Here is a 15312-nt window from a genome sequence, read left to right as displayed (position 1 = left end):
GAGGCATGTGCAGGGCTGGGTCTCTAGGGAACCCCACAGCTCGCCAGCCGTGCCTTAGCACGTAGGCAGTATTGCCACAAGTCATCATTTACATCCTCACGTGTGTATCTGGAGGCTTCAATTAAGACAGTGAGTACTGAACCTCTTGGGCAGTAACAACATTATTATATGTCTGTTAAATATACTCCACCCTATGGCACATTCATCAGAACTGAGGGGCCACAGGTTTTACTTACGCACATGGCTCTCCCTGTCACCAATCTGCTAAGAGAATATTCAGTTTAATTTATACCCACCAAAATCGATTAGAAGCTTCCTATGTGTAAAATGCTGTGTTAGATACTAAAGAGGTTACAAAAATGAGCACAAGCTCTCAAACTAATTTGGGGCCAGGAAGACTAAAGTAAGGCAACGGCAGCAGCGCAGGAAAGATGTGGCAGTCCTGGAGGGTCATAGGAGAGGAGGGAGAGCCCACCCCATGGGAGGACTGAGGCTGAAAGGCAGGGTGGGACCACAAGGAAATGGTGGGAGGGATCTTAGAAGATGGATGAAGAGCCCGTGGGAGTTCACAAAATACAACAGACGGGGGAGGAGAGTTTTTGTGTTGAGCAGAGGGTATCATAAGTGAAGGCGAGGAGGCAGGAAAGTGAAGTATATTTAAGGGCACAGTAAGTGCACAGATTGACTGGAACTGGGGGAACAGAGCTGTCACCCCATAACAGCATTTACTGAGCACTTGTGGTAACCCGGCCCAGGACTACTTGATACCAGTAGGTAGGTCCTATTGTCACCTTCCTATTATGGATGGGGAAATGAACCAGGTCGGTTCGAGCCTGCTCTAACCTGGGCTGGACACTCACTCCAACACTCTGCCTCGATGGGGCCGAGGAGCTGGGGCTGTGGAGGCAGCCTGTATCATGCCACAAAGGGCCTCACAGGGACCCGGTTGGTTAGGTAGTGGGGGCCACTGAAGGCGTTCATTCGGAAAAGCCATATGACTAGAGCTGTACTTTAGAAAGCCCAGGAAGAGAGCAAATGGGTTAGAGTGGGTCTGAAATAGCCTGGTGGGGACTGGTGTAAGAAAGGGCACAAGTGGAAGACACCTAGAACCAGGAACGCAGAGTCCTCAGCCTATCTGGTGACACCCCCCTCATATCCTATGCAATGACAGCTATACAGAATTGAAAAGCAAAACACTTGACTATATAATCATCATTCTTAAAAGAAAACATTTCTACTTTGAAATACGAAAATCTTATTAAGTGTTTTGCTTTTATTCCTTGAGCCAGGCAAGGAGTCAATGCGAGCTGAGGGCCTACCCTATGAGCACTGCTACTGACCTCCAGAGCTCCATGTCCCAGCTGGGCCACGGACGCCCAGGCAGGAACAGGCAGGAAGGCTGACGGCGCTGCCACGCACTTAGTGCACAGACAGAGGGAAAGCCCGGGCCATGAGGGGATCAGCGAGGCTTGCGTGGCACACTGGTGCCCTCATGTGGCCACCGGGTACAGGACAGCCTCCTGGCCTGGGCCAGCAGCAGCAGGGCCCACCTCACCCAGCACCTAGCCGCAGCAGGAATACGGTGCATAACATTCAGAAATGAATAAAAATCATTTCCCTCACCTTGAGCCCTCATATCTCCCGTTCCTCTCATATTCAGTTGGAAGCCTCAATGAACAGAATGTAGAAGCAAAGAGAAGTGGGAAAGAGAAGAGAAATCTTACACAGCAGTACACGACCACCCACATACCCACACACGCATCATGAGCAAACCTAAAGCTCGTCTGTGTCACCAGTCGGGCTCATTAGTCCCGCTCTCCTGCAGGCCGCGTACAGGGGCAGGCTGCACCCCCGCCGGGCTCCTCAGTCCGAGCACCTTCACTTTTTAACCACTCCCCACGGAAGAAAGGGCTTCCAATTAAAAGGTAACGAGACTCTCAGTTGAAGTCTACATTCAATTATAATATTTTCTAAGGAAAAAACTGACAACTGGGAAGATCAGTTAAAAAATAAAAAACAATCATGGAATGATATCTGCAGCCGGAAGGACCCCCGCCCCAGCCCCCAGTTCCTGGTAAAGAGCTCAGGTTAACAGAGCCTTGCAGCGATCCATCAGTCTAGTAAGTATAAAAATCCACAGCCTGGGCTTCCAGTGACTTGAGAGGCACAGGCACAAGAGTGGCCCTTAATGGCAGATTTCCTGCCTCATACGTGTGCAGTGAGCAAAATTTTGGGCCTCTTGATTGTCACCATCAAAAAATATTAATCAAATCAGAATACCATTTACTGCAGTGCTTTAAATAAAAACAATGAGACATGCTTTCTTCAGTGGTTAGTGGCAAGTGGCTTTTGGATAGAATTCTATTTACTTTTCAGCTCTCCCGAAATATAAAAACATTCTGCTATGCTGCTGCTCACATCTTAATTTCTAAAAAAGCCAAACCAAATGAGGCTGTGGGTTTGGATTTTATGCTTGTTTCCAGTATCAGAGTATTTGCTAATTTCCCCGTCATTTTCAAGCCTTTTGCTAATTCAATCCCCAGGGAAATAAAAATGAAGACGAACACAATTACCACTTACCTTTGACATGCTTGAGGCTAATCATTAATTGTATATTAACATTACTGAATGTCTCATTCTTCCAACAGGAGCATGCTAAGTGTTATTAGTATGAAGACAGAATTATTTGGATGCTAAATAATTCTACCAAAGGAAGAAAATGCACAGAGCATGCACAGGCCTTTTGCTGCATGGGCATCATGTCCCTTTCAAATGCCTGACAGAGTTAATCTCTCTTTCCAGTTTTCTCTCAAGGAAATAAGTATTTAGTTCTCAGCAGAAAGTTTAGTTTTTAAGAAAATCAAGGCCAGAAAGCCAAACCTGATGTTAATTGCAGGGGCCATGTGGGGGTGAGGATTGAAAAATAAATGTGTTTATATAAATCCTACCTTTTGATAAACCTGAATGACATGTTTCTAAAAGAAATTAAGTAAAAAAAAAAAAATTAACAAAAACAACTTGTACAAATTAAACAGAAAATCTAATCAATTATATATAGAGAAAGAAAAAACCCAAATTAAACAGGGCTCCTCTCCTGGCCGATAAATAATAAAATGGTGACATTTGTTAAAAAAGTAAAATTATTACAGATAATTAAATGAGTATGTAATCTTTTAATTAGAAATATTAAAATATCTATACTTGTAAGAAAAAGTTCAGCAGTAAATATTGACATATGTAATTAAATCTATTTAAAGTTCTTTAGGTGGATACACTTTTAAGATAAAACTTCATGTCGTGTGTGTTAAATGACAAGTCATGTGCAATATACTAGTAATAAAATAGTATTTCTCAATTTTCTTCAGAATATCTTATGAACAAACATCTTGCCTTCTTATACATAAACATAAAAAATTTTCATTATAAAATAATCATTACTTCTTTCAGGAAGATAATTTAAACATTAATAGGTTATTTATTACAATGATATGATATAAATCACTTTAAGAAAAATAGGTTATTGGGGTTTAAACTGAAGTAGACATTCCAGTTTTAGATCTTAAAATAAATAAAAATTAAGTAACAAGATAACAGTATGGATTTTATTTTTATGTAATAAACTGGAAGAACCGTATTTAGAAAGGGTGGTGACTCTGGTCACTAAAAAAATTTAAGGAGATGCACAGGCTATGCCAAACAGGATCTGACAAAAGATTTTTCCAACTATGGATCAGATTTTTATTTTTTTTAATTTTTTTTGAGACAGAGTCTTGCTCTGTTGCCTGGACTAGAGTGCTGTGGCATCAGCTTAGCTCACAGCAACCTCAAACTCCTGGGTTTAAGCCATCCTTCTGCCTCAGCCTCCTGAGTAGCTGGGACTAAAGGCGTACACTACCATCCCGGGCTAATTTTTTATATTTTTAGTTGCCTGGCTAATTTCTCTCTATTTTTAGTAGAGACAGGGGTCTCAAGTGATCCTTCCACCTCAGCCTCCCAGAGTGCTAGGATTACAGGTGTGAGCCACCACACTCAGCTTGGAGCAGATTTTTATGATCATGTGATCAGCTTCCCTGGGCAAGTATAGGACAGGCTTGTTAACTTCTATTTGTAAAGGCTAGTTCTGTAATCGGACACAATAGGCAATGATTTATATTTGCTGAATGACTGAATTAATGAAATCTTTGGACTTTTACTAATCTGGGATAACTCTGGCATTGCTCCAGATATAAACTAATTAAAAAAAATCTAACTATTGTAAATAACTGCCAACCACCTCATAATCAGATCAGTAGTGGTACACAGCAGGGTATCTACTGCAAACAGGACCACCATGTGAGAATATTTTATAAATAAATACTATATAAATATAAGGTGGCATTATTCCAAAGATTATTTTAGTTGAAAAATGACTAAAAAAATCTTTATATTTTTATTTCCTACTTTTGTACCTGGGAAAAGTCAGGGTTACCGGTCAAATACTATAGGATGAATTTGCTTAGCTTTTCTTCCCACCAATCCCGTGAGGTATGAGGAGGAAGGTGGATGCTGTTGGATGGAGGCCTCTGCACTCTGGCCCAGGCCACGTGGGCGAATCTGAGCAGGCCTGGTCTGGCCGCAGGAGGGGAGAGTTTCGCTCCTCACCACAAAGGTTTCACAGCTCTCCAAAGCCACGTGCTGTCCAGGCAGAGTGCAGGTCTTCTGACACCAGCCCTCCTCACCTGGCTAGGCCCTGTCTCCCTGGCAGCACCTAAGTGCAAACACCCTAGCCTCTCAGGCACTGCAGCTTTAATCCTAGCAATTATTGCTAAGGGGGGACAAGAAGCTTCAACCACCGCAGCAAGGACCCTGCTTGTTTTCAGGGACAAGCTGCCTGTAGCTGAAGGATGACTAAGGGAGGCCACAGGCCTCAGTTTGCAAGCCTTAACAAGATAAAAGACTATCTACAAAAACTGAGGAGTAGAAATACCTGGAAATTTGGAAGTTGTAGAATAAAACAATCGCCTAGCTTTTTTTTTTGAGATAGGGTCTCACTCTGTCGCCTGTCGCCCAGGCTGGAGTATACAGTGGCACCATCATAGCTCACTGCAACCTCGAACTCCTGGACTCAAGCGATCCTCCCACCTCAGACTCCTGAGTAGCTGGGACTACAGGTGCACGCCACCAGGCCTGGCTAATTTTTCTATTTCTAGTAGAGGCGGGGTCTCATTATTGCCCAGGTTGGTTTCCAACTCCTAGGCTCAAGCAATCCTCCTGCCTCAGCCTCCTAAAGTGCCGGGATTACAGGCATGAGCCACTGTGCCTGGCCAACCACCTAGAATTTTTTAATCAAGAAACCTGTCTCCAATTTCAATTCAAATACACGTAATAAATGTAATTAGGAAATAAGAGAAAAGGATTCAGGCCTGTACTAGTCTTTCACTGAGTTTTCTAAGGGGGCCCAAGTGTAGTGGCTTAAAGGGCCTCCTCTGGTCACAGACCCGGGTCTGCCTCACACTTCTTTGCTGTAGGACATTAAACATGTACCTCTTCGAACCTCATCTTCAGTGTCCTCTATGAAATGGGAAATAAATATCCACTCCACAGGGTGGACTGTAGAGATGTAGTGAGTGTGTATATATTATAAATATAGATATTCATATATTTATAGATATTATATACATATTGTAAATATAGATATACCCATAAAAATTTGTGTATATATTACAAACACGTGTGTATATAACATATTTACATGTGTATAAAATGAGTAGATCTATATATCTGTAGACATCTATCTATCTTTGGACATAGGAGGCACTCAAACAATGGTGGCTGATATTTTTATCAACGATGGTCTTAAGAAGACCAAAAGAGGAGCACAGAGGAGACCACTAAATAATCTCACGGATTTTAACGATGTGCAAGATTTTATTTAAAGAGCCCATTACAGAACAAAATGCACGGCCATGAAGCTGCCTTTCTGGACTGAGGCAAACCTGGAGGGCTGCACATCCCTCTGTGCTTGGGACTCAGAGGAGAAACACCTGCTGATATTAAGCAGGGACAGAAGGTGAACGGCCACATAAATGGCTCCACTTTCTACCACCTAAGCAGAGGCAGATTTCATTTCAGCACAGTCCCTGTGGAAGGAGCCAGAGGACAAGGAGGCCTGGGACAGGCCATCAGGTGACCCTGAAAGGAAGGATTTATTGTGGGGGGTCAAAAGACTCTTTTTGGATTGAACTTACTGTCTCTCTTGCTGGTCATGAACCCAGCCACAAAACTGGCAAGGCCCGTTAGACTATTCTGTTCTGCCCAATCTGGAAATATGTGTCTTAGCAGAGAGGCTGAGGAGAGAACAAAAGCACTAAATCCTTTTGATTTGTCTGATTTCTAGTTAATGCTAACGGATATCAAAAATCCTCCCGTATCTATTATTTGATATCCTAACAATAAACAGATCAGACTATTTAATGTGACTCACCTAAATTTCAGACAATTAATCTGGAGAAATTAAGGAGACTAAAAAGTGACATTTGGCTTACAGTTCAAATAATGGCAATAGATGACACTAAGCAGGGCGCTAACAGACCATGGGGAGCATAGAGAAACAGAGGGGGGCACTGATGATCGCAGACCTGGGAACACTCCTATGCTGTCCTGTAAGACACAGGTGACAGACAAGAGGGGCCCTGGCAGGCAAACCTGCAAGAAACCTCATACAGACCAATCCACAGCCAGGCTTAATTTCACAGGATTCCCTCGGAGGAATCCTAAAACTGCAGGGGCTCTTGGGTTTCTGGGGTTTATTCCTGGCTAAACGTGCCTTTCACTATTTGCTTATGGTTCAAAGTGGCATCCTTTCTTTTTCCTCTGGAAGCAACCAATATTTCTAGGCTTTTGCAACATGTATACTAGGTCATGGAAATGAACTGAAAATTACCTCAAAGGACCCGTAGAGTTTCCCAAGGCCCAAAATGACAGCCTAACTAGACACATGAAACATTTTATACATAACCTGATATTATCGTTATTTTTTTTCTTTCTTATGTCCTGGATGTGCTAAGATGATATATTATTTTTTTGAGAATAAACCAGGAGTTTTATCTCTAAAATTATACCTCAGGCCGGGCGTGGTGGCTCACGCCTGTAATCCTAGCACTCTGGGAGGCCGAGGTGGGCGGATCGTTTGAGCTCAGGAGTTCGAGACCAGCCTGAGCAAGAGCGAGACCCCGTCTCTACTAAAAATAGAAAGAAATTATATGGATATCTAAAAATATATATGGAAAAAATTAGCTGGGCATGGTGGTGCATGCCTGTAATCCCAGCTACTCAGGAGGCTGAGGCAGGAGGATTGCTTGAGCCCAGGAGTTTGAGGTTGCTGTGAGCTAGGCTGATGCCATGGCACTCTAGCCCGGGCAACAGAGTAAGACTCTGTCTCAAAAAATAAATAAATAAATAAATAAATAAAATTATACCTCTGAAGAAAGTTATCCTGCCTGCACACTAAGAAAGAGAACAATCTCAAGATCTGGACTTTTAGAAACTTAGTGCTCTTTAATGACAATAAAGTGAGAAAAGAGGAAATGTCCCTCTCCTTCGTGTCTAGAGATTGCCACAACGGCCGCATCGTCTCCCTTGGTGATTGCTACGGGGTGCCAGACCCTTGCTTACACCAGAACTGGAGTTCTGCTTAACTGTAGTGAACACACGTGTGACCAAAAGGAACAGTTAATTAAAGAAAATAACAAAACCTCCCAAATGCTAGACAACTTTTAGCGTTATGAAAAGACTCTGAGCTCTGTAATTTCTATTTTAATGGTTTTAATGTATAAAGTTAGATAAATATAAACCAGAAAAACATGAGCTGAAAGCAGAACAAAAAATATCTGAGCAGTGGCTTCACACAACAGAAAAAACATTTCTCCTTGTGTTCTGTGTGTTCACTCCAAAACAACCAGCATCACCTGACACTTACCTCCTTGTGAGTTTTGAAGTTAATTTACTAAAAAGATTAGTGGAGCCTCGGCTTCGAGTCTGGGACAACGGTGTGGCTTCGTGGGACAGGCTGGGAGAGGCAGGGGGGCCGTTGTATGTTGCAGTTCGCCTCTCCCGTGGCTGGCCATGGAAAGTGCTACGACTGGCAGTGCCTCTGGGGAAGCGGATTCGATCCGGGGTGGTTGCACTGCTAATACTGTGTGTTGAAGCAACTGGGGTTCTCTGATCAGGAATAGTGCTGTGGATATGAGAAAAGAAGAGACTTTCACAAACATGGCATACAAAATTTACAATCACAATATACCTTCTATACACAGTGGAGAAAATCAGGTGTAATCAATCCAGATCCAAGGGGCATTTCAGAGAACTTAGGAGTAATAGGTAAGTTAAGTGGGAAAGGGTACCAAAAGAATAGTATATAATGAGACAAAGCCTCATAGAGTTTAAGGGAATAGTACATATATATTTTTAAGGACAAGGTTAATGCAGGGAAATTCTAGGACAGAGATTGGCTAACTCAAGCTTTTCCCCTTTGCTTCCCTCTCAAATTGCTTACACGCAGAGAACCGTGCCAATATGAAAGAAATAAATGATATGCAGGCATACTTGAAGAATCGGCAACTAAAAAGTTTCGGAAGCACACAAACGGTATGAATATAAAATTCCACATGCTGAAAGCAACTTGGGGAGGAGCAGGAACTTCTTACGCCTTTGTAGTATGCAAAGGCATGAAGACACACACAGATGACCAAGGACACCATGAGACAGGATGTGTTCAAACTAAAATCACGATGAGGGAGGACACTTTGTAGACAACTGTAACAAAATCTTGGACTATAAAATCCACAGCACAAAATTAAGAAGCAGTGGGTACACATTAGTTTCACAAGGAATGTGCATTTTTCTTACATAGCCTTGAAGTTATCTCCTTCACTGTCTATTGGAGGTAACATCATCTTGGGGTGCCCAGAGGCTGACATGGACATCGACTTCTGATGTCTCAGCCGACAGGTAGAAGATGTGGTACAAACTGAGGCAGGGCTAGCTGCGTAAGCGAACATTTCTGTCAGGCTGGGAGGGGGTTTGGGTTCAGGCAGAGGCAGAAACAACAGTTTGATGGAGCAGTGACCACAGAGCAACCTGCTGTGTAACGTACAAACCTTCCTCCCCAAACCATCTCATGTTTTTCAAAGAATAAAACTCTCTTAAACTTGTTTTGGGGATTCTGGAGCAATTGCTAACCTGCAAACTGCTTTTTTTCAAACAGTAATCTTAAAAGCTTATTACATTAAACAAAAGAAAACAGCAGCTTATATGTCTGAATATTTATTTGAGAAGGATGATGTCCTCCAAGCTATGCCTAAAATAAAGCCTATTCTATGAGATGTCTCAATTCAAGTGTAAGTGGTAAAGTGAACATATAATATGAGCTTACGGTGCTCTCAACTTGTTCCCAAAACATTTTTTTTTTTTTTTTTTTTTTTTTTTTTTTTTTGAGACAGAGTCTCGCTCTGTTGCCCGGGCTAGAGTGCCGTGGCGTCAGCCTAGCTCACAGCAACCTCAAACTCCTGGGCTCAGGCAATCCTTCTGCCTCAGCCTCCCGAGTAGCTGGGACTACAGGCATGCACCACCAGGCCTGGCTAATTTTTTCTATATATTTTTAGTTGTCCGGCTAATTTCTTTCTATTTTTAGTAGAGGGGTCTCGCTCTTGCTCAGGCTGGTTTCGAACTCCTGAGCTCAGACGATCCTCCCGCTTCGGCCTCTCAGAGTGCTAGGATTACAGGTGTGAGCCACCGTGCCCGGCCCACACTGACATTTTTTAAATGAACTAATAAGGTTATAGGTATAGAAACTAGTTGTTATATAATAGAGTATCCTATGTTGTTTTAACAATATAGTTTAGAATCTTTTTATCCAAATGACATTTATAAAGAGTCTTTTATCCTTTACAAAGAATAGTCAAAATCCCCAAGGGGTTAACAGAGCCCCTTTTTTCAAGAAGGAAAGACTCATGAGAAAAAATTAACTGTTTATAGACACAGAAAGAGTGACGGAGTAGCTGTAAGTCTGTAGTTTCAGCTGGCACAGACAGCTACTGGACAAAACTACCCACAGGAGTCTCACCACGACCACATTATTCCTGAATTCCAGCTCAGTCATCGTGTCCTTAGAATTCCAAAGGTATAGTTTCTTTACTTTAAGGATAAGCAGGGATTTAGAATTCTGATCATATTCTTCCAGTGTCTTTCTGCAGAAATCTTTGCAAAGGATTGAAACTTAGAAACTGGCAGGTTCTTCCCTTCCCTCACTTCCCATATCCAGACCAACCATGACATCTTGTCGGTGTCAGCTTCTTGACAGCCTTCCAACTGGCATGTCCTCTCCACTTCTCCTGCCAGGGTCTCAGTGCAGAGCCTCGTGCCTCATCTTCCCTGGGCTCCCACCTCTACCCTCACCCCACCTCCAGTCTATCCACTCAACTGCCGAGAACTTCCCAAGATATAAACTGGACCTTGTCACTCATCTGATCATAACCTTTCTACAGCACACGGAGTCTTCAGGATGAAGTTCAGACTCCTCATCCCGGCATGCAAGTCACACATCCTTGGGCCCCTGCATCTCTCCAGGCTTTGCCTTCTTTCATTCCCCTTGAAACTTGACTTTCTGGCCCTCCTGATGACATGCAGTCCCTTGGTAAAGTACCAGGTCAGAAAACACTTGCAGGAGCTGTTCTCTATGCCTGATGAGCTGGCGTCTTTCCATTCACTCTTCAAAATTCAACCAGAGGTCTTCTCCTTCGTGAAGTCTTCCCTGATGCACCCTCCCACTGAGAGTAAAACACATTCTTGCTGTGTTTTAGTTCACGCATGCTGCATTGTATTGTAGTGACACTTCCTGCTGGAGCTCCCTGAGACCACAGCTATAATCTTGTCAACGTGCCCCCAGTGTCGGCAGAAAGCCTGACAGAGCAGGTGCTCAGTATATGTTCTTCCAACGGAACAGATTAATAAGCCAGCCACTAGGATTCTGATAGCCCCAACATGAGGGAGACAGGTCTTTAAATTGCTCAAGAAGTGCTGCTTGGCCCTGCATTTTTGTTTGAGAATTCTGCCCTATGCCAGGGAGAATGGCTCTATATAGTCAGAGAAGGACAGGAAACAAAGGCCTTCAGGTTTCTTAGTTTGCCACTCAGTGTCCATACTTTTCCTGTGGCAGCAACACCTAAATTTTGCTTTAGGGGAAGCAACTCTAGGTCCCTGGGCTGCAGATGAAGCTGACTCCACCTCAGACTTTTCCCAGCTTCCCTGGCCAGTGACAGGTTTAGAGATGCCCAGAGCCAGCACACACAGATCAAGGAGATAACCCCAGGCTTTGGCTGGAGCAAGCCATGTGCAGGAAGAGGGCAGGTGTGATGGTGCCGAGCTCAGCCGTGGAACTACCACAGAGGAGGCAGAACTAGGAAATGGACCTTGACTCTAGCCTTGGATTTTTCGAGTAGTAGGACCTAACAGATTGCCCTTTTTATTTAAGCCTGTTTAGACTGGGTTTTCTGTCACCTGCAACAGAGTCCTGATTCAAGTAGCTAAAGACATGTTGCGTTGTTCCCAGTACATGTGTACAGACATACATACAATTTTAAGGTACAGATAAATACAATTGTCTTTTGTGCTCTATTATCTTTCAGGGCAGGTCTGGAGTCAACAAAATTTATCCTCCTGCCCAGCTGCTGACATTTTTTTTTTTTTTTTGCCGAAATAAGGAGCTCGGGTCAACGGATGCACCAAGAAAAACAGGGGAAGAAGGGGAGGTAGGAGTTGTTTAGCTTCTTCCCTGTGAATATAAACGGTCCTGAAGACTCTGGAGAAGGAAAGGATTTTAGTCGGCCTGCAGAGCAAGAGGCTGCTCCATCTGTCCCCAGGCAGCCACTGCCAACTGTGTCTTGCCTGCGAGGCACATGAAGGGGATGGACAGATGTCCTGCAGTGAAAACCTGATCCTCGACAAAGAAAGAGACATTTCTAAACAGGAAATGTAAATCGATATTTTCAGTATAAATTATTAAACTTTTTGAAATACTAATTTTAAATGCAAATATTTCTTTAGAAATTTTATTCATGTTACATCACAAGTTCTACAAAGTAAGCAACAAAACAGATTTGTTTTTCTGACTTCTACAGTAGGCCTACTACCTTGATTCAGGAAACAGTAAATGTAGTAATGTCTGCTGAATTTCAAGTTTAAACAAACTCGCAAAAATTCTATTCACAACAGACAGCCCCAATATCACGATGGGCTTTATATTCTAAAAGTGCAAGTTGGCTGTTATGAAAGTTTGAACAATATTTTCCCCCCAGAAAAGTGTTGAAAATGATGGTTATATTTCCTAGTCTAGCCCACAACAATTTAGCAAAACAGTAGCTGTATTAATTTAAATCTTAAAGAGATAGCAATGTGTTTTCTAAAAATACAAGTTACATGAAGTTGAATTTCTATTAATCTTCCCAATTATTTTGTATTTATAACTGATTATCTTTATAGAAACTAATTCATTTAAAGTTACTAAAGGACAGGCACTCTGAATTTGTTTGCTACAACATCTATCCCATATCAGATTATTTTGATATGAAATGTTTTGGTTGCCAATTAAAAGCATTCTCAGTGACTGAGCAAAAGCAGACTTAAAAATATAAAAAATATAGTCCAAAAGATACGTGTGTTAACTGTTATCAATCCTTCTCTGCTCAATCTCTGTGGCTTAATGCAAGGCAAGTGGGTAAGTGGATAAAATAAAGTCAACTGACTATTTTAAACTTTTGCCAATGACATCTAATACTTTAAACTTCTTTGAAAACCTTCTGTTGCGTTTTACCCTAACACTATCACGTTACGTCTTTGGGAGGTCTTTAAACCAACATAGTCTAAACAACTCATGCAGATATCTAAAAGCATATGAAAAAGTGAAGGCCAAGTGCCCCTGCTATATAGGTTCTTCAGCAACATTAATTTGAGAGATTAGGTATACTTAGTGTAAACTAAGAAAATTCTTCACATTCTTGTCTGAGCAGTTTATAATTAAGAACGAAAGCTAAAATTTGTTGATCACTGTCTGTCAAGTCTGTGCTCAGTGGTTTAACTCTCACTGTGACACTACACCATCTTGAGAGAGCCACACCATTAGAGATGAGATGTCATCAAACCATCAGAAGCCTAAGCCCACTTTATATTGACTGTCAGTCACGGCTGGAATCGGGCCATGTTTTGAAGACTGATAACAGAAGTAGAACAGTCATATCAACAGGATTCCAGCAGAAAGGAGGCTGACCTTCAGCACACTTGGTTTCAAGACGAGTCTCACTCAGAAAACTCTCACAAGTGTTTGTGCCAAAGCAACAACTTGCCAAAAGCTATGCTTCCCCGCCCCCAAGACCAATGATTATTTTTCACACAGTAAAGCTGATAAAACAGAAAGATTGTACTATTAAGAATCAATTCATAAAACGAATTTTAAAAAGAAAAAAACTATTAAAAATCAATTATATTGCTTATGGCAAGAGGCAAAAAAATCTACATTTGGTGAGCCTCTAAAATATCACCCTATGTTTGGTGTAAAATTTTGAAGGCAGTAAGGGCTCATTTAAGGCATGTGGAGCCTTGGGTTCAAACCTTTTCACAGTTATCAGCCATGATCATTCTCATGATGGAATTCTGTATAAACACATAGAGAAGAAAACAGTCCAACACATTTAAGGCTGAAAATGGAACTTTATGTGCTTGTTTCTGAATGTCTCATTCAGAAATTAACATACGTCCGGGCATCCTGTATCTCACTAGTATTTTCAATTAATGAAGGAGTAAGATATATAGCTGGGAGAGGAGAGGAGAAAGCAATGATCTGCCTAAGAAATAATTTGTGCAGAGAAGGCTAACTGCATCTAATTGAAGACTCAAGCATCTTTTTTTTCTTTTTTTTTTAAATGAGACAGGGTCTCACTCTGTCGCCCCAGCTAGAGTGCAGTGGTGTCATCATACTCCCAGCAACCTCAAACTCCTGGGTTCATGCGATCCTCCCACCTCAGCCCTCCATGTAGCTGGGTCTATAGGTGTGTGCCACCATGCCAAGCTAATTTTTCTATTTTTGGTACAGATGGGGTCTTGCTCTTGCTCAGGCTAGTCTTGAACTCCTGACCTCAAACCTCCCACCTCGGCCTCCTAAAATGCTAGGATTACAGGTGTGAGTGACCATGCCTGGCCTTAAGCATCATTTTTAAGGGACAGAAAGTTGTCACACAGAGTGCCTTAGCTAAAAGTAAAAAATACGACCACTAGTTCAGCCCTCAAACTCAATAATTTTCCAGTCTTTCAATTAATTTGTAAAATAGAAAGAAAAAGAAAGTCCAGACGTTACTAAAACTATGGGCCCTGTCTTGTGCGGTTTGGTACTGAGGCTCTGTTTAGCAAAAGATAAACACAAAACCTTCAAAAGCAAAGTATTTCAATGATTTCTGGTAAGAGAAGCAATGGGGCCCAGGTCAGGATCTAGAGGAGTCAGCCCTAATAAGGAAGGTGTCTGCAGCAGGGGGGACACAGAAAGGAAATGACTCCAAAGAAATCTAAAAAAGTCTTAAATACTGTTTTCAAAGAGTGAAGCGAATAATCTTAGGAAAGGAGAATTAGAAGAGCACAGGCCTAACGTGCAGTGCCTGGTGCATGTGCACCACAGGGAGAGGATGGGGAGCAGAGAGCAGACTGTGGTCTCAACACCTACAAAAAGCCTGACTCTGTAATCACAGAGTCATATATCCTAAAGTTCAGAAGAAGCCTGATAGAGCAGTTCAATAATTTAGAAGCATTTGTAAAAACAAGCAAAGTCAGGAAACAACATTTTTCTAGTCCTGTAGACTGAAATCCACAATGTTAGAAACTTCTAATTAAATCTTCTATGGATATCATCTATGTCACTTTTGAACCAGAAGGTATTTGATAGAGAAGAGAACTATAATAAAAGAAAATCTACCAGAGAATAAACTACTATTAAGAAATAATTATAAGGCCAGGCACGGTGGCTCACGCCTGTAATCCTAGCACTCTGGGAGGCCGAGGTGGGCGGATCGTTTGAGCTCAGGAGTTCGAGACCAGCCTGAGCAAGAGCGAGACCCCGTCTCTACTAAAAAATAGAAAGAAATTGGCTGGACAACTAAAAACATACAGAAAAATTTAGCCAGGCATGGTGGTGCATGCCTGTAGTCCCAGCTACTCGGGAGGCTGAGGCAAGAAGATCGCTTGAACCCAGGCGTTTGAGGTTGCTGGGAGCTAGGCTGACGCCATGGCACTCTA

At 42.2% G+C, this 15312-nt stretch overlaps 1 protein-coding gene across 8 annotated transcripts in view; it reads right to left on the bottom strand.

The window, feature by feature from the left end:
• Positions 1–15312, bottom strand: part of MARK3 (microtubule affinity regulating kinase 3) — an 89410-nt gene that overhangs the window by 1640 nt on the left and 72458 nt on the right. For 3 of the 8 annotated variants that reach the window (XM_069490322.1, XM_069490314.1, XM_069490275.1), the window contains 2 exons: positions 7958–8215; positions 2949–2975 (listed from right to left, as the gene is read on the bottom strand). In XM_069490322.1, coding sequence (XP_069346423.1) covers positions 2949–2975; positions 7958–8215 — 285 coding nt within the window. Of the gene's footprint in view, positions 1–1623; positions 1669–2948; positions 2976–7957; positions 8216–15312 lie in introns of all 8 variants that reach the window. The other 5 variants (XM_069490264.1, XM_069490295.1, XM_069490285.1 and 2 more) reach the window with 3 other exon arrangements.

Source organism: Eulemur rufifrons, chromosome 2, assembly GCF_041146395.1.
Source record: "Eulemur rufifrons isolate Redbay chromosome 2, OSU_ERuf_1, whole genome shotgun sequence".
Taxonomy (NCBI): domain Eukaryota; kingdom Metazoa; phylum Chordata; class Mammalia; order Primates; family Lemuridae; genus Eulemur; species Eulemur rufifrons.
This window is presented reverse-complemented; position numbering and strand designations above follow the sequence as displayed.